The 24,858-nt window shown below is 41.6% G+C and overlaps 1 protein-coding gene across 4 annotated transcripts in view; it reads left to right on the forward strand.

Annotated features, from left to right (window-relative positions):
• Positions 1-1,398: 1,398 nt before the first annotated feature.
• RBM6 (RNA binding motif protein 6) overlaps positions 1,399-24,858 on the forward strand; it is a 73,272-nt gene continuing 49,812 nt past the window's right edge. For 3 of the 4 annotated variants that reach the window (XR_012128870.1, XM_036994229.2, XM_073230602.1), the window contains exons 1-5: positions 1,399-1,556; positions 13,918-14,028; positions 16,872-18,147; positions 19,287-19,376; positions 20,609-20,678. Coding sequence is in view for 2 of the 4 variants with exons in the window: in XM_036994229.2 (XP_036850124.1) it covers positions 13,985-14,028; positions 16,872-18,147; positions 19,287-19,376; positions 20,609-20,678 (1,480 nt within the window). In the remaining 2 variants the exon portion in view is untranslated. Of the gene's footprint in view, positions 1,557-13,917; positions 14,029-16,871; positions 18,148-19,286; positions 19,377-20,608; positions 20,679-24,858 lie in introns of those variants that run through there. The other variant, XM_017669663.3, reaches the window with a different exon arrangement.

Raw genomic sequence — 24,858 nt, forward strand, 5'->3', positions numbered from 1 at the left:
TCCCTCATTCCACCCTGTCTCGTTTCCACTGTGGCCATACAGGTCCAAGTACCATCCTTCTGTGGTTGTATTAGTCCAACAGTCAGTCTAACTAGCTGCTAGGCTTCTGTCCTTCCCACCTTCAGCCTGTTCTCCGTACAGCAGCCAGAGGGCTCCTAGTAACACGGAAGTCAAGTTGTGATATTATTTTATTTAGAGCCCGCCAAGAGCTTCCCATCTCCTTCCTTACAGAAACCAAACTCATTTCAGCAGAGATTGTATATCTTGTTTAGTTTTTTGGCAGTCTTCAATAACAGCCCCCACCCCCATCTCCACTAGGGCAGCAAAGTTTGTTAGCTTTGTTTGTTCCTGTATCCCCAGTACCTGACTCAGTGCTTGGCACACAGCAGGCGCTTTATATAGTTGCTGAATAAAGCGAATGACTTCCAGACAAGAGGACTGAAAAGTGAGACGGTAACTCTAAAGACTACTTAATCCATCAACCTCCTTTCTCTACAGATGAGGCTTGAATGCTTTATAGGCGTTTTTGAAGCAGGCTTCTTTGGTTCCATGATGTTGAATTTAGGCTACAAAATCAGGTTACCTTCCCCAGGGGTCCACTGATAGAGACACCAGTGGCTGGAACCATCAAGCATCTCAACAGACAATCCACTTGGAAGCTTGGCGCTGGCCATTTGAAGACTATTAGCTGGAAGGGGATTCCGGAAGTGAGCTGCAGCCTGAGAGCTGTGTTGCCCCATTTACCACTAGCTTGCTGATTTGCAGATACCTTTCCAGTTCCTCTGCGACCTCGCACGAGTCATTCCTGGTCAGATGTTTTGCCTGAGAGCCAGCAAGGCCCTCTGGAAGCTGGGTGGATTTTCCTTCTAAGGCAGGGCTACTAACCTTTAATATAGATGATACCCACCAGGTATTCTTGGGCTGGGGATGCCTAGCCTGGTAGCCCATCCGAAGGAAAAGGGGACGGGCCTCTGTAACTACTGCTTCTCTTAATTCAAGTGCTTCTCTCGCACCCCTTTTTGGGTCTTGGGTAAAAGGGCTAAGCTTCTGGGCTGGGGTGTCAGGAGTCGGGTGCCCTTGTGGGCCAGCAGCCCCTCCCCGGGAGGCACCCTTCCACCGCCTTCACACTAACGGACAACAAGGCGGCTTCGAGCCCGGCAGACAGGGGCTGTACATGGGATCCTGCGAAGCCAAGCCACCGAAAGATCGCAACCCCAGCTCGCCTCCCTAGCGAGCCGCGGCTGACAGGTGGCGGAGGCCGAAGCACACCCCCAGACGCAGGAAGCGCGCCCTCCGATTGGACGCGGCCAACGGCGCTCCCCACACCTCGCCCCACCCCCGGGGGCGCCCCGCCCCCGGCGCGGGGCACGGCGGGAGTAGAGTCCGCGCTCCCGGCCGCGCCTCCATCTCCCGGCGGGCCGAGCGCGGAGGGCGGCGGCGGGCGCCTTTGTGGAGGCCGCGGCCCGGCGCAGAGGAAGTTCCGGTGTTCGCGGCCCGGGGTCGGTGTCGGCGGCGGCAAGCTAGGAGGAGCGGGCCGCGGGGGCCGCGCTGCCTCGGTAAGGGCCTGCGCGGAGGGACGGCGTGCCGGAGCCTGCGGGGCCCGCGCGGCCTCGGGGTCGCGGGACGGCCGCGGCCTCGCTCGTGAGGCGGCGAGCGGAACGGCGGCGTGGAAAGGGAGGCGCCGCCGCGCCTGTGGCAGTGCCGGTCCGGCCCCGGGCAGCCGGGTGCGGGGTCGCGGAGTGGCGCGTGGTGGCGGTCCGGGGCTCCGGGACTGCCCGGCCCCAGGCGGGCCCTTTCTGGCCCCCGTTTTCCTGCGTTCGCGGGAACCTGCTCGGGTTCTGAGGCGTCGCTCGAGACGGGGCCCTTGCCTCTGCCGCGGCCTCGCCCTCAGGCGCGGCCGACGCGGGTGGGCTCGGTCGGGCCCCGGCGCGCGGCCGTGGACCCTGGCGGCGGGGGAGCGGTCCGCGCGTTCTGCGCCGTTGGGCGAATGCGGGCCAGACGGCTGTCTCCTCTCGCTCACTCTGCGATTCCCTCGGCGTTGTTACTCAGTTTCTCTCAACTTGAATTTGGTGCTGTGCTGCTGGGTTCACCTGTGGAGTGCATTTCAATAAAAACGAAGGGTCTGACTTTGGAGGGTCCAGAAACCGTCAGGTAGTTGCATTTTTTTTGCGTGGTCCAGGTGTGCTCGGGAAGGTCGGAACTGCTGGGTCTAAGTGAAGAAGTCCAGTAGACTCGGGTGTGCCTGGTCACCTGGCTCATTTTAGGAACTCTGGATCGTGCCCGAGGCTTGTTAAGTTTTCGACTTCTGTTGAGTAATGCCACCATGTGAATAGTTGAATAATGCCAACATTAGCAAACTTGTGAGGACTGTAGGGAGAGGAGAGAGGTGTCAAGAACTGAGGAGTGACCGACCACAGGGCTGGCACTGCCTAAAGTGACGAATGGCCTGTTACCGTTTTGGTGGAACACGCAGAGGTTGGACCTGATGAGCCTTATCTCATTAACCGGCCCCTAACTAGGTACCTAACCTGTAGACCTGTTGCCAGGTCTCTCTTTCAGGACACGTGTAGCGCCCTCCTTTATAGAATGCTGTTACCAGACTTGCGTTTATTTTTCTTGCCTACATTTAGAATCCTAGGTTCTCGTCGCCCTTCAGAGGAGACCTGTCAAGCCAGGGGAGGGGGTGGGAGGCTACTAAAAGAACTCAAGGCTTCCTGCAGATACTTGGGCAAGGTTATATTCTTCTGCCTGTGTTTAAACGTATAAACTGATAGTAATAGTTTAACTCAGAGTTGTATTAAGATTCAAACTATTAGAAAGTTCTGAAATTTTAAACATCATAAGTCATTCTTTGATGGACTCTACTACCTATATACCAAGCGTTTAGAATTAATTTTTTTTGCTAGCTTCTCACAATATCTTGTTCATCTCATTCACTTAGTCAGCCTCTGTTATAACCTTCCTGTCACACTGTGGGATGCTGTGTGGCAGAGTGGGTAACTGTAGGCGCTCTAGAATCTGATAGGATTTGAATCCCTGACTCCTCCACTGACTCAGTGACACTGGACAAATTACCTAACTAACTTTAATTTCCTGATACATGAAATGAGGTTAAGTGATGTAGCCATTTCATGGGTTGTTTTGTGGTGTATGTAATGCTCCTGATGCCGTTAGAACAGTGCCTGGTGTGCAGAAAGTGTTCACTAAATGTTAGCTACCACTGTTACCTTTTTTAAAAACAGCTTTGCTGAGCTATAAGTCACACACCCTACGAATCACCCATTTAAGTTGCGTAATTGAATGATTTTCATATATTACACTGCCAAATTTTTACAAAGTTGTGATGAATATGTTATAATAAAATTTGCCATTTGAACCATTTTAAGTGTAAAATTCAGTGCACTGATTACATACACACCATAATGTAGCCACCCATTATCTATTTCCAAAAGGCTTTCATCACCCCAAATAGAAACTAACTTTTAAGTAAGTTGCTTCCTTTGCCCCCACCCTCCAGCCCTGTAACCTCTAATCTGTATCTGTCCCTGTGAATTTGCCTGTTAGAGGCACCCCATAGAAGCGGAATTATACAATAGTTGTTCTATCACATCTGACTTCTTTTAACATAATGTTTTCAAGGTTCACTCATGTCACAGCGTGAATTCAAACTTCATTCCCTCATTAAAAATTAATTTTTTTGAGATATACATATAATTGACATCTTCATTCCCTTTTAAGGTTGAATAATATTCTGTTAGAGTGTATAGACCACATCTTGTTCATCTTTCTTTTATTGGTAGACAACCTGGTAAATAACTGGATTGTTTCCAGCTTTTGGCTGTTGCGAATCATGCTTTGTGAACATATCAGGTACACGCTATACATGATACAAGAGATACAAATATCTCTTTATGTTAGTGCTTTCAGTTTCTTTGGTCCCTGCTTTCAATTTATATACCCACAAGCAGATCATAAGATAATTATGTGTTTAGCTTTCTGAGGAACTGCCATACTGTTTTTCCACAGCAGTTGCACCATTTTATATTCCCACCAGCAAAGCCCAACGGTTTCAGTTTCTCCCCATCTTCACCAACACGTGTTATTTTCTATTCTTTTGGTAATAGCCACCCTAATATATGTGAAGTAATCTCTCTCTGTATATCTTCTTTTTTTATAAAACTATTTTAACCATTTAAAGTATAGAATTCAGTGGTATTAGGTTTGTTCATTGTTGTGTGCATCATTGCCATCCAGCTTCAGAAATTCTTTCATCATCTCAATTTGAAACTGTCCACCCATTAAACAGTAACTCCCCCTTCTCACCTCCTCCAGCAACCACCATTCTGCTTGCTTTCTGTGAATTTGCCTGTTCTAGGTGCCTCATATATGGAGAGTGATAAAACAATATTTGTCCTTTTGTGACTGCTTTATTTCACTTAGATAATGTCATGATACAGCATCTATCAGAATTTCATTCCTTTTTGGTCTAAATGATATTCCTTGTATGTATTGCCACATAGTTTATCCATCTACTGAACATTTAGTTTGTTTCCACCTTTGGCTGTTGTGAGTGATGTTGCTGAACATGTGCTACAAATGTGTGTTGGTGTCCCTGCTTTCATCTCTGTGGAGTACACCCAGAAGTGGGGTTGCTGTGTCACATGGTGATTCTAGTTTTAATTTTCTGAGGAATCATCATACTGTTTTCCACTATTTTATGTGCCCACCAACAGTGCACAGACTCCAGATTTCTCTGTATTCTCACCATCCTCTGTTTTTGTTTTATTTTTTTCAATAGTAGCCATCTTAATGGGTGTGAGGTCACAACTCATTGTGGTTATGATTTGCATTCCCTAATTAATGATGTTGAGTATCTTTTCATGTGCTTATTATCCATTTGTGTGTCCTCCTTTGGAGAAATTCCATTCAAGTCCTTTGCCCATTTTCAAATTTTTTTTGTTGTTGTTTAATTTTAGGATCCTGTTTTCTATATATTCTGGATCTTAATCCATTATCAGTCAGATACATGATCTGCAAATACTTTTCTCCCATTATGTGGGCTGCCTTTTTACTCTGGGCAGTGTTCTTTGATGCAGAAAGTTATTCATTTTGATGAAGCCCACCTTGTCTATCTTTTGTTGAGTGCCTTATCCAAAAGATCAAATTCAAGTCATGTCCAAGATACCATGGACAGATCTAATGTATGTAGCTTACCTCCTGTGTTTTCTTTAGAAGAGTTTTAGCTCTTTTAGTCTTTGGTCAGTTTTGAGGTAGTTATTGTATATGCTTTTAGGTAAGGTCCCACTTTATTCTTTTGCTTATGGATTCGTTTTCCTGTGACTGTGTGTTGAAAAGACTGCCTTTTCCCCATTGAATGGTCTTGGCACCCTTGTCGAAAACCACCTGACCACATGTGTGAGGATTTATTTCTGGGTTCTCTCCTCTGCATGTCTGTGCACAGGCCAATTTCACACTGTTTTGATTATATTGTAGCTTTGTAGTAAGTTTTTGTAATGGGAAAGTGTGACTCCTGCAACTGTGTTCTTCCCTACGATTGTTTTGGTTGTTGAGAGTCCCTTGAAATTCCTATGAATTTTAGGATAGCTTTTCCTAAGAACATTGGCTTTGGAATCAGATGGTCTTGAGTTTACATAATGGCTTTTCCTCATACTAGTTTTATTGTTTTGGGACAAATCTCACGACCTATTTGAGCCGCAGTTTCATAGTCTGTAAAGTGGGGATAGTAATGGAACTTAGCCCCTGTAGGACTTATGATGGTTAAATGAGAGTACCTATGTAAAAATGCTTAGCTGTGGCAGTCAGTGCAGCTGCACTTACCTTTATTACTCTCATTTCAGAGAGTAGCAATGGACATAGTCAGGAAGATCCTTTCCAGCTTTATTTTATTATGATGTTAAATACCTGACCATTGTAGCCATAGTAATATTTAATATTTATTTTTATTAATATTTGTTGATAATTTATTAATAATAAATTATTAATAATATTTTATTTAAAATTTTTTCAAAACTTTTTTAGAGGCTTAATTTATATATCATAAAATTCACTCATTGGAAGTGTTCAGTTTGATGCAATAATTATAACTATTCAGATTTAGAATATTTCCAACACCTCAGAACATTCCCAAGTTCCTGTTTCTCAGTCTCCATTTCCTGCTCTAACTGCAGCAGGTCCTAGAATCCACTGATCTGCTTTCTGACTTAGTTTCATGCTTTCTAGAAATCTTACAAAATTAGGATTATATAATTCTTAGTCTTTTGTTTCTGGCTTCTTTCGCTTGTAATGTTTTTTGAGGTTCACCCATGTTGCATTCCTTTTTATTTTGTTTCTCCATCCACCTGTTGATGGACATTGGGGTTCCCAGTTTTTGGATATTATGAATAATAGTGTCATGAATATAATTACTTCTTATGCATGATCTCATTTAATCCTTACAGTAATCATGTGAGCAATGGGTGGTACCATTATTATTCCCATTGTAAGGGAGGAGAGTTTTGAGGCATGTAGAAATTAAATAACTTAGCAAGGCTACAACATAGAAAATTGGAGTTTTGATTCAAACCCAGACAGTCTGACTCTGAAACACATGCAGCTAGACCAGTGGCCTTAAAACCCTTTTACTCGTGGACCACCTAAAAGAATTAAAATTTCCCCCCTAAAATTTTGAAAAACTTACTTACCACCTTGTACATTTTTAAGTTAGTGCTTTAATTTTTCTGTCTTAAATGGTTGTAAAGAACCTATTTCCTGGCATAATATTGCACATGTGTTTTAAATATGTATTTGTCGGAACTTTGGAGCTGCAGATTTAATTTATGGAAAATGGCTGTCATATAATGTAATTGGTAAATCAAACTTTAATGTCAGTCATTCGGCTAAGTCAGACTGCATCAGTGAGAAGGCATTCCAAATTTCAATGGTTTTTTAAAATAAATCCTTAAAATAGTAATAGCTAACATTTAGTGAGCATTTTATCAGACAACTCTTCTAATGAATTTACATTGTCATTTTATGCTAATAACTCTGAAGTAGACATTATCTTTATCCTGACTTTACAGATAAGTAAACTGAAGCCTGGGGTTAAATAACTTGCTTATGGTCCCACTGTGTGGCAGAGCCCAGATTTGCCTCTAAGCTGTATAGCTCCAAACTTAAGCAGAATGTGTGCAGAGACTGCACTCCTAGCACTTTACCACCACACTGTACTGCCTTACAGAGCTCGCTCTTCAACTAGGAGCCTGACTGTAATTTGCTGGTGTTCCTCTGTTCAACTGCTGTTCATATGGAATCACTGTTCACTTCAACCTTCAGAACTCTGATTTGACTATTTACTGCCACCACCAAGATCTGCACCTGCAGCAGCCTCACCTGGGCTCACATGCTAGTCTTCAGGACTCAGCTCAGGAGCCCTTCTGCTCATTGTGGGGACTGTCTCTCGGGGGTAGCATCTAGGTAGTTGAGGTGGCAAGTCCTTCTCAATCCCACTGGACTGGTCGCTGCCAGCCTCAGTCATGTATGAAATTGATGTTTCAGTACCATTTATTTTCAGAATTAGGTGATAAGGTAGGTGAGTTGTTATACATGCCTTAGTAGATTGACTTTCTTGGCCCCTGTCTTACCATATATTTCAGCCAACATCCTTGCTGGGGTCTATGAACTACAGTATTTAAGGCCTTAACCTGGCATTGAGTTCATCCTGAGGTGCCAGTTCAGCTTGCCAAAGTGGCACTGGCTGCATGCCAGCAACTCAAGAATTTTTATCTGTTTAAACTTTTGAGAATAGTTTGAGGTCATATCAGCCCAAAACCCATAATCTTTGCTTTTACTGGATTAAACTATATCTGTAAGAGCTCCAGCTATCCTGAGGAAAACTCTGAGAAAATCACTACCCGGTGGCTTGGCCAATTTTGTCATTCCCACCAGCAGTGTATGAGGGTTCCATTTTCCCTACAACTTTGCCAACTTATCTGTCTACTTTATTGTAGCCACCTAATGGATAGGAAGTGGTATCCCATTGTGGTTTTGATGTTCATTTTCCTTATGGGTGATGTTGAACATTTTCCTGTGCTTATTGGCCATTTGTGTATTATCATTGGAGAAACGTCTGTTCATAGCCTTTGCGTGTTGTTAAAAATTGAGTTGTCTTTTTGTTATTGAGTCACAAAATAGTTCTTATGTATTCTAAATACAAATCCCTTATCAAATACATGATTTGTGCATGTTTTTTTTTCCCCATTCTCCGGGCTGTCTTTTTACTTTCTTGATGGTGTCCCTTAAAGTACAGAAGTTTTACATTTTGATATCTAATTTTGTTTTTCCTTTTGTTGCTTTTGGTATCTGTCTTAACTAAGAAACCATTGCCTAATCCAAGGTGATGAAGATTTATGCATTTTTCTTATATTTATAGTTTTACCTCATATATTTAGGTCTTTGATCCATTTTGAATTAATATGGCATGAGGTAGAGGTTCAACTTCATTCTTATGCATGGGGTCATCCAGTTGTCCCAGTATCATTTATTGAAAAGACCGTCCTTTCTTCACTGACTTGTCTTGGCGCTCTTCTCTAAACACTTGACCCTTAATGTGAGGGTTTATTTCTGGACTCTCAGTTCTCTTCCATTGATCTGTAATATGTCTATCATTTTTCCAATGCCACACTGTCTTGATCACTGTAGCTTTTGTGGTAAAGTCCTAAAGTAAGGAAGTGTGAGTCCCCTATTGTATTTATTCTGTTCATTTTTGTACAGACCATACCATATAGTTTATCCAGTATCAATTAACATAGCTACCTAATTTTTTGAGAGTTGTGTAATATTTCAATAGGACAAATATCCTCTGTTGATGTACATTTAGATTTTGTAATCATCTGCTATTACAAACAGTGCTATGCTATGTACCTTTATAAACATGTCACCTCACACTATAAATTTCTAAAGAATGAATTTCTAGAAGAGGAACTGGAAAGTCAGAGGTAATATGCATTTAAATTTTTACAGTTTTCCTTGTTACTGATTTCTAACTTTATTCCATTTCTGTCAGAGAAGATACTTTGTATGGCATCTGTCATTTTAAATTGATTGAGACATTTGTGGCTTAAATGGTCCATCCTGGAGAACATCCCACATGTACTTGAGAAAATGTGATTCTATTGTTGCTGGGCAGAGTGTTCTGTGCGATTGTTAGGTTTAGTTGGTTTATTGTGTTGTTTAAATTCTCTATTTCTTTCCTTATATCTGTCTTACTGGTCTATTCATTATTGAAAATGGGGTTTGAAGTTTCCAACTATTATTATTGGACTGTTTATTTCTCCCTTAAGGTTTTTAGATTTTTGCTTCAGATATTTTGGGGATCTGTTATTAAGTGCCTTATGTTTGTGATTGTTTTATTTTCTTGGTGTATTTTTTTGAACATTTAAGTAATATATAATGTCCCTCTGTCTTCTGTAACCTTTTTTGGATTTAAAGTCTATTTTTGTCTGATATTAGTACAGCTGCTGCAGCTCTCATTTGGTTACTATTTGCATGGAATATCTTTTCCATCCTTTCACTTTCAGCCTATTTGTCTTTGGAACTAAAGTGAGTCTCTTGAAAACAGCATATAGTTAGATCATGGCTTTTTAAAATCTGTTCTACCAATCTGGTCTTTTGATTGGAAAAGTTTAAATTATTTATATTTAAAGTAATTACTGATATGGGTACACAACCTATTTGTTTTCTATATATTATTGCTATTTTTGTCCTTCATGTTTAGTTTAGGGTTTAGTTGATTTTTTTTGTAGTGAAATGTTCTGATTCCCTTCTCATTTCCTTATGTGTGTTGTCTATAGATGTTTTCTTTGTGGTTACTATGGGAATTAACATATAACATCCTATAGTTACAATTTAATTTGAATTTATACCAATTCAAGTTGAATAGCATAAAGTACTCTGCTTCTAACAGCTCCTTTCCCTCCCTTTTTTCTGTTATTGAGGTCACAGATAATGCCTTTATAAATTGTGTCTTCAGTAACCTAGATTAATAATTGTTTTTTTATACATTTGTCTTTTAAATCATGTAGAAAATAAAAAGTGGAGTTACAGACCAAAGTTATAATAATACTAGCTTTTAAAATTGCTTCTGTATTTATCTTTGCCAGGGATCTTTATTTCATTGAAAGTTTTGGGTTACTCTTTAGCTTCCTTTCCTTTTAACGTGAAGAGCTCCTTTTAGCATTTCTTGCAGAACCCATCTAGTGGTAATAAACTCCCTTTTGTTTGGAAATGTCTTAATTTATTCCTCATTTTTGAAGGACTATTGACTGGCAGTTTGTTTTTTCCCTGTGGATTTAATATAACCTCTACTGCCTTCTGGCCACCAAGGTTTCTAATTGGGTGATAATCTTATTGAGGTTCTCTTGTAGTTACAAGGCACTTCTCTATTGCTGCTTTCAAGATTCATCGTTTTCCACAGTTTGTGCATAATGTGTGATCAGGTTTATTCTGCTTGTACATAATGCACAGATTTATCCTACTTATACTGCGTTTGGCTTCTTGGGTTTGTAGGTGCGTATCTTTCTTCAAATTTGGGGATTTTGAGGGAGGGGCATTATTTCTTCAGATGATCTTTCTGCCCTTTCTCTCTCTCCTTCTGGGACTCCCATAATTGTATGTTGGTCCACTTCTTGCTGTCTCCAGGCCCCCTGGTCTTCAGTCATCTTTGTTCATCTTTTCTCTTTCTCCTCTTCCGATCAGGTAATTTCAGTTGTCTGTCTTCCAGTGTTGCTGATCCTTCTGCCTGCTTGTCTGCTGTTGGACCTCTGTAGTGAATTTTTCATTTCACATACACTTTTCAGCTCCAGAATTTTTTTTTTTTGAGAGGGCATCTCTCATATTTATTGATCAAATGGTTGTTAACAACAATAAAATTCTGTATAAGGGGGTCAATGCTCAATGCACAATCATTAATCCATCTCAAGCCTAGTTCTCGTCAGTCTCCAATCTTCTGAAGCATAACGAACAAGTTCTTACATGGTGAACGAATTCTTACATAGTGAATAAGTTCTTACATGGTGAACAGTACAAGGGCATTCATCACAGAAACTTTCGGTTCTGATCACGCATTATGAACTATAAACAATCAGGTCAAATATGAATATTCGTTTGATTTTTATACTTGACATTTCAGATCCTAATATGTGGATCCCACATTTCTCCCTTTATTATTATTGTTATTTTTATTTTTAATAACTGCTGAAGTGGTAGGTAGATGCAAGATAAAGGTAGAAAACATAGTTTAGTGCTGTAAGAGAGCAATTGTAGATGATCAGGTGTGTGCCTATAGACTATGTGCTAATCCGAGCTAGACAAGGGCAATAAAACATCCATGGATGCAGAAGCTTTCTCTCAACACAGGTGGGGGTGAGGTTCTAAGCTTCACCACTGTTGTTCACCAATTTCTCACCTGATGGTCCCCCTGTGACTGTGCCTGTCTTAGGTTGTTCCTCCCTTGAGGAATCTTACCCATCTCTGGCTAACCAGTCATCTTCCGGGGCCATACAGGGAAATGTAAAGTTGGTAAGTGAGAGTCAGCTCCAGAATTTTTTATCCCACTGTATAAATTTCTGTGTCTTTGAGAGCTGGGGTTAGGAGCTGCCAGGGGACGCCCTAGAACGCACTGATGCGGAGCTCGCGCCTGTGCGGGCCACTGGGAGCTGCAGTCCCCGCGAGGAGGACTTGGGGAGTAGGCGCCCCTCCCGCAAGGCTGTGGGGCTCAGCAAGGCAGCCCCACGTGCTCTTCAGGAGGCGGAACCGGACCATGAGCCCCCAGGCCTGCCCTTTGGGGCCTTAGGAAGGCGCGGGGCTGGAGAACCCCTAAGGGGGTGTGAGCTCACCCACTTTTCCTTGAGCAAACCCTGAGCCATGTGTGGGTCTGGCCCTGTGCTGAGCAGCGTTGAGGGACAGACAGAAACCAGGAAGAGCAATGGCCCAGTCTGGTCAAGGACATAGGGATTCATTCCTTAGAAATCCACCACAGGAAATCTACAGAGACAACGTATAGTGGTTGCCTTGGGATGGGATGGAGATGCTGTAAAGGAGCATGAGGGGATAGAAAAAAAAAAAGAAAAAAAAATTTCTGTGTGTTCGTTGATATTCATTCTCATTTTGTTTATGTATATTGCTTTCTTGATTTCCTTTAGTTCTTTGTGTTATCATTTAGTTCTTTAAGCATACTTAAGGCAGTTGTTAATAAAGTCTTTGTGTAATAAATCTGATGTCTGTGCTTATTCAGAGATGGTTTCTGAAGATTTATTTTGTTTCCTTGAATGGGCCACATTTTCCTGTTTCTTTGTATGCCCCCCTCTTAATTGAATATTGGGCATTTGACTACTATAATATGATAGCTCTGGAAATCAGATTATCCCCCTTTCTTGGGGTTTGCTGGTTTCGTGTTTTTGTTTTTTTTATTTTTTGGTTGTTAGAGACAATAGTCTGGTTTTAGACTTCTTCTGACTTTTTCTGAACTATTTTTGCAAAGACTATTTCTTTTACATGTATGATCACTGATGTCTATTCCTTTTGCCTGTGTGTTTATGTAATGTTTTGACCAAGATTTCCTTTAGTGCCAGGAGCTCAAATTGAAAACAAACAAAAACACACCAACAAAAGCAAGAGAAAAGCAGAAAAATAAATAGCCATCTCTGTGTTTTTGTAGATTGGCTCTATGCTGGGGCTTGCTCTGAGTCTAGGGATCAGCCTAAGGTGAAAGCCTAAGGTTTTTCTCAGGTCTTGTCTGATCATGTGTCTTGCTTGGGTTTGCATGTGGCTTTCTAAGGTTTTCCATATAGATGTTGCTTTGAAATGTCCTAATTTCCCAAAGCTCTTCATGTCTGTGAGTCTGTAGCCTGCTTTGCAGCTGTTAGTAGCAGTACTTGCCACTGGGCCTCTCTCCCCGACCCACTCTGAGTTACGTGAAACAGAAAGACCTTGCATCAGTCCTTCAGACATCGCCCAGACAGGTGAGGACAGGTGTACACAACAATTTGCAAGTCAGGTTTGTGGGAGGAAGCTGGGAACTGGGCTGCTTCTGCTTCAGGACCAAACTGCCCTGCTAGAGGGTGGCTGGGGATAGTGAGATACCACAACTTTCCTGTTATTTTGAAGATGGCTTTTCCTTAACCGAGTTTGCTTGCTTGTTGTAAACCTTTGGCTATTTTCTAAAGCTCCAGTGACATTGATTCGGATAGTCTCTGCTGGTTTTTCGATGTTTCTGCAGCAACAAGTCTTTGGAGCTTTGTAGTCTACCATTTTGCTGAACTGCGGGTTGTTTTTTGCTCTTTTGAGTGTCCTTTGATGCACAAAAGTTTTCATTTTGATGAGGTCCATTTTTATCTGTTTTTCTTTTGTTCCTTGTGCTTTGGTGTCACGGTTATGAAACCATCGCCAGACTCAAGGTCATGGAAGTTTGCCTCTTTCTTAATAAGGGCAGCAAAGGTTCTGGAGATGACCTCTCAGCTTGACTTGGGTTACATGCCCATCTTGAAAGCAGTCACTGGTGAGGGTAATAGACCATTCTGACTGGCCAGCCTGGATGGGGTAGGATCGGCCACGCACACTGAGAATGGTCTTAATGTTAAGATGCTGTTTCCAGAAATGAAGGTAAATGGGTGCTGGAAAAATTAGTAAAAATTTAGTACATGTAATGCATTCTTAGTACATTGAGAAGTTTATGGTGTCCCAGAAAACACATTTTTAATTAAAAATGTATTTTTCTTGTTATAAATGAATATGTAAATGTTTAAAGAAGGCTTCTAGAAATATCACTGCTGATGTGGTTCCTGAAGGACAAGTAGGAGGAAATAGTCTTGCCTTCCCTTCATGTTCTCACTTAACTTATTCTTTGTCGTTTATCTTGTGCAGATACTGCTATCACCATAGTTCAGTAGCAAAAGGATCTGCTTATTGGGCCCTCTTGACACAGAAAGAGATGTGGGGGGATTCTCGTTCTGCTAATAGAACAGGACCTTTTCGGTAAGTCTTGAAGTTTGAATATTGAAATTGTCAATATTTTAATGATAAAGTGTGATGTTTTTGGTCTTCCATAAAGGGGATATTTTCCTTGTGCAGAAATAGTTCTGATTTTTTAAAAACAGAAATAGTTAAAAATTTGTAGTCATTTCCATAATGCTTGTGAGACTGAACAAGCCAAGTGTTTCATGTTGAAGCATTTTTTTAAACATTAAAAAATATCTCCCAATTACTTGTTTATTATCTCTTTTAGCAAAATAATGTATGCTTGGATTGGCAGTTAAATATTTTATTATGCAAATTCAGGAGATGTTCTAATTCATTAGTCTGAAGCTTGGGGTTCCAATGAAAAATTTAGGTAAAGAAGTGAGTTTCTAAAATTCATATATTTAGTAAAGCTGGTGTTTGCATAAATACTGAATGATAGGGGTTTTCTGCTCAGCAATCTTTAAAGCAATGGTGGTGATGCTGGGTATGTTTTTCTTTCAAAATATTAAAGTCTAGATCAGTGGTCAGCAAACTACAGCCCGCAGTTTTTGTTTTATTGAAACACAGGCACAGTCGTTTGTTTGCAAGCTGTGCACACTTCCATGGGCAGTGGCAGAGTTGAATCGCTGTGAAGATTCTGTAAAAACGGATGAAATTACTGTCTGGCTCTAAATGGAGAAAGTTTGTTGATCCCTACTCTAGGTCAGCGGCCTTGTACTTTAGCATTTAAAAATGTATAGATTGTAATCTTTTTGTGTACATTTATGGAAAACTATTATGTAAATGAGGTGTTTCTTATAGAACTAACCTAATTTATATGGTTTAGGTAAGCTTCCAGAATGGTATTTAGCTCTATTTCATAAATTTAAAACACTTTTCAGAATGTTTTTTCTTTGGCCAATTTATTTAAAGTTACATTTCCCCACCTTAATTTTAGTTTAAATGTAAGTCATTTCATGTTATTTTTTAAGATCTTTGACAAAAGGGAGATGTAGTTTTATCTTTTATTTTTTTAAAGGGAGATGTAGTCTATGTAACAACTTCTAGGGGGACTAATTTGGATTTAAAAAGGTGTCTTGAAGGAAAATTACTTTGTATTTCATCTTCACTTCTTAATTTTTTTTATTTGGTTGAAAATGATTTTCATAGCCACTGCTATTTTATATCACTAGACCTGTTTCTTGAATATCCAGCATAAAAAACAGTGCTAGGGACTCTAGTGCAGTAGGTTACTCTAGGGCTATTTGATCTTCTCAATATAAGAGGATAAGATAATCCTTAGGGCAGTATTCACAACAGTGTTGTTGTGTTCAGTCAGAAAATGTGTAGCGTCACCTACCTCAGCACTCATCCCGAGTGTCTGCTGAGGGCTAAGTCTGCAACAGGCTAACTGTTGGCATTTGAATGATTTTAAATATGGGAGACCCTAGAGTTACTGTGAGTAACATTGAACACGCCTCTTAATGATGAGCCTCATAGACATAACTAATGTGCATAGAAGGCATCATGTTCTGAAAGTCCATTAAATATGCATTATTCTGATGTTCAGGTTACCAATGTTAGATCCTTGTTAGGAAAGGGTTTGGTATTGGAACAGTTTCTCCGGAATTGTGTGACCCAGAACCAGGTGTCCTTTGCACCTTTCTGTAGTGGTGCAGTCTGTGCTCAGAAGGGTTGTGTGATAGAACCTCTGTATTCTGGGGGCAGAGAACTGAGCTGGATTTTCCTCTTAAAACTTATTCTACTACTCAGAGTAGATAACCCTTCATGTCCTTCCACGTTTTCCTTTTTCAGTCCCCCTCCTTGAGCCTGGGATCCTAGGTACCTAATTGCCTGTTCAAATTCCTTGCTTTTTACCAAAGTCCAAAACACGTAAAATGGCCTGGAGGCTGGGCATAGGGAAGAAGTTGGGCAGTAGGAAAGATTGGGCCAGGTCTCATTTATCTCTTGAGTTCTGTAAACTGAGAATGTGATTTTAATGCTTATTTTAAAACATATTTTTATTACCATGGAACATTAGCATGAGGCATTGGAATTTGGAATATCAGCCTCTCCATTTGGGATGCGAGGATAATGCCTGAAGGCTTCGTGCCCCCACTCCGTCCCTTTCAGCATCAAGCTCCTGGATGCTGTCACTTGTCTTAGGTAACTCACATGTGCTTTGTGGCCTGATTCGTGCTGCTTCTGTGATAACTTTTGGTGGTTCTAATTAAAGGACCCAGATGAGAGTGCTGCTAGACAGCCCTTAGGACTGGGCTTTGGAGGCAGCCCGGGCTGATGCCATCCAGTGAACACTGGCATGGCTCTGCTGGTGATTTAGAGCCGCTATCTCTGCATTTCGGGCCTGCATCTGATCTGGTGGTGTCTGGGATCAGATACTTTGGACTGTTAGCCCTGTATGCAGCAATGAGAAGGACACCTCCCGAAACTTACTCCAATAAATTTATAAGGGCATTGATTTTTCTGATTTGTAGGAATCATCATGTTGATCTTGGAATTCTAAGTTCCTTGACTATAGGAAATGGAAATTTTTGTAGTGTGTCATCATTGCTAGCTTATCTGGTGTTGCGGATTTTCCCCATTGCAGGACTGGGTGAAAGCTTTTTCTGCAGCTGTCATGTTGAAAACCTTGTGTTGACTTTTCCTCGTGTTCTGAAATGGGAGCATAAAAGTTTACTCCACCACCTCGTCTTAAAATAGCAAAACAGTGCTGTTTTCTGCAGATCTAGGACTTTGTTACAGAACTCTGCCAAAAAAAAATATTTGCAGAAGAATGTGCTGTGATTAGAGAAGAATATGCTGGTGTGTAGATTAAAAACCTCTGGACAATATGAATAACACTGTCTTTGTTTCTACAGCGGGAGCCAAGAAGAAAGGTTTGCTCCCGGGTGGAACAGGGACTATCCTCCTCCTCCCCTTAAGAGTCATGCTCAAGAAAGACACTCTGGCAACTTTCCTGGCAGAGATTCACTTCCCTTTGATTTCCAGGGGCATTCGGGGCCTCCCTTTGCAAATGTAGAGGAGCATTCTTTCAGCTATGGAGCTAGAGATGGACCACATGGTGACTATCGAGGAGGGGAGGGACCTGGACATGATTTCAGGGGGGGAGATTTTTCATCTTCTGGTTTCCAGAGCAGAGATTCATCACAGTTGGACTTCAGGGGTAGGGATGTACATTCTGGGGATTTTCGAGACAGAGAAGGACCACCTATGGACTACAGGGGTGGAGACAGCACTTCTATGGATTACAGAGGTAGGGAGGCATCTCCCATGAACTACAGAGACAGGGGTCACACTGCTGACTTTAGAGGTCGGGATGCTCCTCCACCTGACTTCAGGGGCAGGGGAGCCTATGATTTAGATTTTAGAGGCCGGGATGGATCCCATGCAGATTTTAGGGGAAGGGATTTATCAGATTTGGATTTCAGGGCCAGAGAGCAGTCCCGTTCTGATTTTAGGAGTAGAGATATATCTGATTTGGACTTCAGGGACAAAGATGAAACACAGGTGGACTTTAGAGGCCGAGGTTCAGGAACTAGTGATCTAGACTTTAGGGACAGGGATGCACCACACTCAGATTTCAGAGGTAGACACCGGTCTAGGACTGACCAGGATTTTAGGGGCAGGGAGGTAGGACCTTGTATAGAATTTAAAGGTAGGGAGATGCCCTCTGTGGATCCAAATATTTTGGATTACGTTCATCCCTCTATGCAAGATAGAGAACATTCTGGTATGAATGTGAACAAGAGAGAAGAATCTACACATGACCATACAACAGGAAAACCTGCTTTTGGCATTCAGAAAGGAGAATTTGAGCATTCAGAAACAAGGGAAGGAGAAACACAAGATGTAGCCTTTGAACAGGAGTCTCCATCAGACTTTCAGAACAGCCAAAATCCACTTCAAGATGAAGACAAGTCACAGCTTTCCAGAGGCAAACGACCGAGTTCAGAAACTGGTCTGTTTGAAGAAGAAGGTGGTCTGGACTTCCTTGGCCAACAAGACACTGATTACAGAAGCATGGAGTACCGTGATGTGGATCATAGGATGCCAGGAAGCCAGATATTTGGCTTTGGCCAGAGCAAGTCTTTTTCAGAGGGCAGAACCTCCCGAGATGCCCAACGGGATCTTCAGGTATGTTAATGGGGTGGACTGTTCTTTAGCTTTTTGCTTTTATGGCTTTTCTGAAGGATGAAGTGTAGAGTCCAGGATCATCGGTCCCAGGCTTCTCTTCGTACCACCACTAAAAATCAGAATTTATATTCAAGAACGGCCCTCAGCTCAGATATGTATCTATTACTGTGCTTTCTTGGTGCTGATATAAAAACCTTGGGGTAAGGTAGGTTCTTTCCTAGTCAGACCCTGTGGCAGTTCTGGGGCCTTTTTCTTTGTGAGGCTCATTTAGGGGCACCTGCGAGTGACCAGGAGGGCATGTTGGTGTGGCATCTCCATGTGGCTAGTGTGATTGACTCCGTGTTGAATTTCTATATATATGTAATATGTAGTGTAGTATGTGTGGAGTCAAAGGGAGGAGAGTTATGTTTGCAGTTGGACAATAAAAATAGTGTCTTTTAAAATAGAATGTTACCCATCTCTATCCAGTGTCTGTTATTTGGATAGTAACCCTCAGGCATGCTAACCAAATAATGGACTTTGAGAATGTTAGAGTTTGGTGACCATAGGACTTACTGTTCACATCAGGGCACTTCGGAGAATAAAAGGGAACAGTACTGACAATAATGCCAGGATAGCAGGCATCACTGGAAAGCATGGTTACTTATTTATACAAGACCTTTCCTCAAAAGTTAAATCCTTTTATAGCTTTTAAAATGGAGGGAACTCAGTTGGAGCCGAGACTTGTGAATATGGAAATGCAAATGTCTTTGGTCAGATGACACCTTTGATAGATGACATAGGTTTAATTTTATTCATTCATTCATTCTCTTTGCTTTTTTCTCATCCAGGAGAGCTGTGCTTTTGAGAATAGGTTCTTTTCTGTCCGGGTTGTGAGCCCTGTGCAGTGTTATTTCTCTTACTCTCCTTTTCCTGTTTGAAGACTCCCTCAGTGAGCCTTGGTCTTATTAGCATACTAACATTCTTATGATTTGAAGTGAAATTTTGGAACTGAGAAAAATAAAATTAAAATTTTTTGTATGTTTGTATGATATGAGTCTTTTTTTATTTTTGATCCGAAGTACCTGTATTTCATGTTCAGTGTCATTTTGTACACTAACATATTTATTTCTGAAATAATTTTTTATTCTGGATTGAAGGATCAAGATTACAGGACTAGTCCAAGTGAGGAGAAGCCAAACAAGCTTATTCGATTAAGTGGGGTGCCTGAAAATGCCTCAAAAGAAGAGGTAAGTCTCTTTTTTCTTTTTTGGTCAATTAAAAATTTTATAAAAGCTTTTTATTTTGAAAAATTACGGATCCACAGGAGGATACAAAGAAATACACAGGCATGTTTGGGGTACCGCTCACTGAGCAAACTTCCTGCAGTCTTACCGTCTTGTGTTACTGTAGTAGAGCAGCTGAACCAGGAGGCTGGCTTTGGCACAGTCCACAGAACTTACCAGTTTTCACCAGTTACACACACGCTCACTATGGTGAAGTTTGTAAAAAAAAAAAAAAAAAAAAAAAAGAATTATGACAAATGATTGCCGTCCGGAGGCCTGATGATCATCCTTTAGGGTATGATCCACGAGGGAGGGTGGGTGGTATGCGTGACAGTAATTTATTTGTAGTAGGAAAATAACTGTGTCCTCACCTCAAGGGTGAAGAACTGGCTGACCAAAGTGTGGCTGAATTTACAGCAGAATTTGGTCAGGATGTCACAGAAAGAGTGAATAGTGCTCACTCTATGCGAGGCTTTGGGCAGTTCTTACAAGCAGTAGTTCATTCAGTTATCAGAGTGTCCTCTGCATTGGTGTGCTCAGTCACGCACTCCAAATATCAAGCCCTACTGTTTGCCAGGCACTGTTCTGGGCACTGAGTGATGGAAGGGTGAGTGTCACAGAGTCACTGGTCACTGTCCCATGGATGATGATGGAGTGGACAATGGTCCCGGGTGGTGTCACATGCTCGAGGGGACTGCCATAGAGGCTCAGCACATTGCCGGGGCGGGGCTGTTTAAGATGGTGAGTCAGAAGATAGGGGAGCCACTGAAGGGGTGCCATTGGAGCCCAGGCCTGCAGTCAAGAGAGGGCTGCCCACTGGCAGATGGGGAGGAAGCGACCGGACCACAGGTCTGGAACAACGGAGCCCAGTGCATTGTCATGCCTAATGGATGGGGATGGGGCCTGGAGGGTCCATTGCAGATGAGCCTGAGGGGCTTGGTGCAGGCAGTCTGATGTCAGAGCTTGAGTTCTTAGCAGTTATGTTCCTCTGCCTTTTTTATATACTGGGGAAGTTTGAAATAATTACATTTTCTCATTCAGCAGTTTTTGAATGCTTAGAGTGTACATGGCTTAGTTTTGCCTTTATAAAGTAATCACAACTTTAAATTATATAGACTAAACACTAGTAGGGAACATATAATATTCACTATTTGATTATAATTTGTATCATTAGTATAAACACCATATTCCTGCAGATTCTTAACGCCTTCCGGAGCCCTGATGGCAGGCCTGCCAAGGACTTGCGGTTGAAGGAGTGTGACATAGGTGAGTCTCTGCACGTGCATGCGGCCTTGGGCTAGGGAAGGTCTTTGTCAGATGTCTGCATCATGTTCTACTCAAAATTTTTTTAAGAAACCACAGTTAAGATTTTCAGAAGCCTCCTGTTGGTGCCTTCAAATATCAGCCCGCTTTAGTCTTAGCCGTGGTTCTTTGTGGCTGTTTGTCCATGCGTGGGCCATGAGGATGCATGTTCCAGCTCTTCTGAGTGCCACTGAGCTAGACAGTGAGTGTTGCAGCATTTGTCCCTGAATATATTTTAATAATTAAGTAATTAAACTTGCTGTTTATGTTCTTCTGTGGTGGATTGAATTTGAACCTGCTAGGATTTAATAAACTTTTGTATGTAAAATTTACATTTCATGGCTTCAGTGTAAAGTTTACAACTTTCCAGAGAAATTGTGCAAATTAGTGGTTTCTTGAATTTTCAGTCTTGCTCTGAGAATGGAGTTCTGCAGCAGCTATTCTTTTGAAGTCCGTTATTAGACCCAGAAGAGCTTTCTCCTTGACCTCTGTTCTGTGGTCTGAACTGCAGATTAAATTTAGCATATTCTGGTATTTTAGAGTACCAAGTTTGGTCAGTTCCCTCAAATCTTACTACAGAAAAAGCAGTCAGAAGTGAAGCATTCCAGGTATTCACTCATTTTTTTAGGACTACATAATATGAAATGGTTTAAAAATGAAGGTGATCTTTAAGTGGTTTATTTTGCAGAATTTTAAATTGAAGAAATTAGAACATTATTAGTATCTTCAAAGAGCTTAGAATTTTAGTAATACAAGTTAAAAAAACTTTAAGTTAGAGCATGCTGTATTTTTGAGGATATAGTTTGCTTTTAAGCAATTTACTGTGACTGAAATTTTTGGTAACTAGATTACTGCTTCTTCTCATTGGTTCTATAGAGGGAAATATCCACAGAAATAAATTTTTGTGCTTACTATAATCTGGTATTTGTGTCAAGTCCAGAAGTATTTTTTCTATAATTTGAGAACAAACTCAGAAGCATTATTTCTCAGAAAGCTAATCATTTATTTGATTTAAAAGCACCTACTCTGAATTTGTGGAAACCTGACTGAGAGTAGTCATGTTGTCCTTACATATTCACATCTTTTTTGTGTGGAAAAGTCTCATACACACTTTCTTGGTCCACTGTTATCTTTGGGAACTAAAAGTAGAATTTATAGGCTGCAGTTCCTTTTTCACTGATAGAGCAGTAACCTCAGCTTTGATTTTGTTTCACGTACCATGCTTTCATTAAATTGTGCTATATTTAGGAGAGAAGAGTTGTCATGACATTTTACATAGCAATTTTAACTCTTCATTTCTTGTACTCATTACCTTTATATTTACAGTGTCAGATTTCTTAGCAGAATAAAGGTTATATTAATGTGTAGGGTCCACAGGGGAAGTTCTTAAGGTTGTTGGCTGTGGTAGCTATTACACTTGTAATTGGCAGACTCTAGACATTGATATAAATGGGAAATCACTCAGGACAGTGGGAGAAATAGCGTGTGTACGTGCACACATGTTTCTGGAAATACAGGCCTTGGCATTTCATTATGTGAAGTGATAGTGTGTTAAACAGAGATGTGTGTGCGTGTACATGCATTTGCATATATATATGGTTCTTCTTTTAGTGAAAGGATTGGATTACCATGGAGTCCCATGTTATCTATACCACATCTCTGTATGGCAGGAAGAATGAACTTCTGGAAATAACAGATCATGTTACACCCATGCCTAAAATCCTCTCTCAGCCTTCTGCTCACTTGGAAGAAATTCCCAGCTCCTCGTTCTGACTTAGTCCTGCACGAGCAGGCCCATGGCTGCCAGTCTGCTCTCCACCTCTCTTGTCTTGCTCGGCCTCACTCAGCCCCTCTCATCCCCACCCGGCACAGACTGCCTTTTCCGTGGGCCTCTGCACTGCTCTTCCCTCACACCCTCACTTGTCTTTTGAGGCTCACCTCTTGGCTTCAGCTCCACCTCCCAGACGCCTCGCCTCCCCATGCAGTCTGAAAATCTCTGCCCAGTCCCTTTCCGTTGCATCCTCTTGGTTACTGTGGAGCTTGTCGCTTTGACGTTTTCCTCGGCTGTGTTAGGTCTTATCCCTCCCACTAGACGTGACAGCAGGAGCCTAGCGTGCCTTGTACCCTCCTGTTCCCTCAGTGGTTGGCCCTCTGCCAGCCCCTGCCAGGTTCCCAGTGCGTGGGCAGCGAGTAGCTGTGGTGTATGGGGAGAGTCGTGTGACAGGGCCACTGAGGGGTCACAGTGGCGTGTGCTGCACATCTGCTGCAGACTATGCCTTGGGACAGTCACATGTCCTGAGAACTCGAACATTTGCTGGTTGAAAGATTCTGTGTGACTCTCGGTAGAAAAAAGTGACTGTTATACATGGCAGTCAGTTTTTTTTAGGCTGTGTGATAACCTGCAAAGCCCATGCCAGATGGACATTACTTGTCAGGAGGGGATGGAGAGTAGAGTTCGTCCTTTTCGCTGCTGTAATGGGGAGCCAGTCTGCAGCAGGAAAGATTAGTGCCTGCTCACCAACTGCAGTCATTGTCAGGTTAACTTTTGTCTCATTTAGAAGCATGTTAGTGCAGGGCCACAACTTTTATCCAAATCTATGGGGTCAGATGAGTGTGTGAACTTTTTGAACATAGAAAGGTAATGCAGTACATGGATTATCTATAAATTGTAGCCCCCAGTGAGATGTACATCAGACATAATAATACTTCTGCCTCAAAATGTGTGAATATTTTCATTAAGAGGACTAAATAAAGACTTTGAAAAGAGTCAGTGTAGTGTAGATCAGGATTTGTCTCCAAATTTGACTTCACTGAAAACTTACCAAAAAACTTGACAATTAGGGGCATTTTGGATTTTGGGATTGTAGATAAGGAAATGTGAGCCTACTGTGTTATGTGTATTGAGTTTTTCTTTTGCTCTTTGAAACTATAACCCCATTAGGTGTAAATTACCTTGAGTTACATGATTATATTCCTGGGGAGAGGATCAGGAGTGAACTGTCTTTGGTGCTGGACAAACTGCTATAAACATACACTGAAACACTGCTTAGCAGTAAAAAGGAGGAAGCTACTCATGCATCTGGCAACCTGATGAACCTCAGAGGCATTATGCCGAGAGAAAGAAACAGACGCAAAAGGCTGCATGCGCCATACAAAGGAAGGAAGTAACTGGCGCACGCTGCCGCTGGATGAGCCTCGGAAACAAGCTCAATGAAAGGAGCAGACACAGGAGACCACATACTGTATGACGTGTCCAGAGCAGGCATGTCCCTAGCAACAGAAAGCAGAGGAGGTGGTTTGGTATTTGCCTGGGGCTGAAGGAGAGAGAACTGGGGTGAGGGGGTGGGCTGCTTGTTGGGCGCAGGTTTCCCTGCGGGGTAATGGAAGTGCCTTCCTGACCAGAGAGAGGTGGTGCTTGCTAACATTGTGAATGTACTTAATGCCACTGATTTCTATACTTTAGAATAGTTAATGTAGTACATTTTATGTTATGTATATCTGATCATACATTTTATTTATTACGTATTTTTATTTTTTATTAAGGTATTATTGATATACACTCTTGTGAAGGTTTCACATGAAAAAACAATGTGGTTACTACATTTACCCATATTATCAAGTCCCCACCCACACCCCAGTGTAGTCACTGTCCATCAGTGTAGTAAGATGCCACAGATTCTGATTTTAAAAAAGACTACATACTCTTTTATTCCATTTATATGACATCTGGAAAAGGCAAAATTATAGGAATGGAAAATAGTGGCTGTTGTCGTGTTGGGGAGGGGCCGACTGTAAGGTATAAGCATGTGGGACTTTGGGTAAAAATGAGCTGTTCTATCTTAGTTGTAACAGTGGTTTATCAGTTAAATTCACTGAAGTTGGCCACTGTGGGTCATATGAGAGAACATCCTCATTCTTAGGAAATACATGCAAGTCTTTAGGAGTAAAGGGCCATGATTTATATGCAGTTTTTGCTCATATGATTTAGAAAAAAGTATCTGATGTATATGGAGAAGGGAGGAAGAGAGTGATGGTAGACACAGCAATGGGAGCAAGAGGGGAATCTGGGTGAAGGGCACGCGAGTGTGTTCTTTGTGCTATTCTTGCAACTTTTTTGTGACTTGAATATTATTTCCAGTAAAAT

This window comes from Manis javanica, chromosome 3 (genome assembly GCF_040802235.1).
Source record: "Manis javanica isolate MJ-LG chromosome 3, MJ_LKY, whole genome shotgun sequence".
NCBI classification, from domain to species: domain Eukaryota; kingdom Metazoa; phylum Chordata; class Mammalia; order Pholidota; family Manidae; genus Manis; species Manis javanica.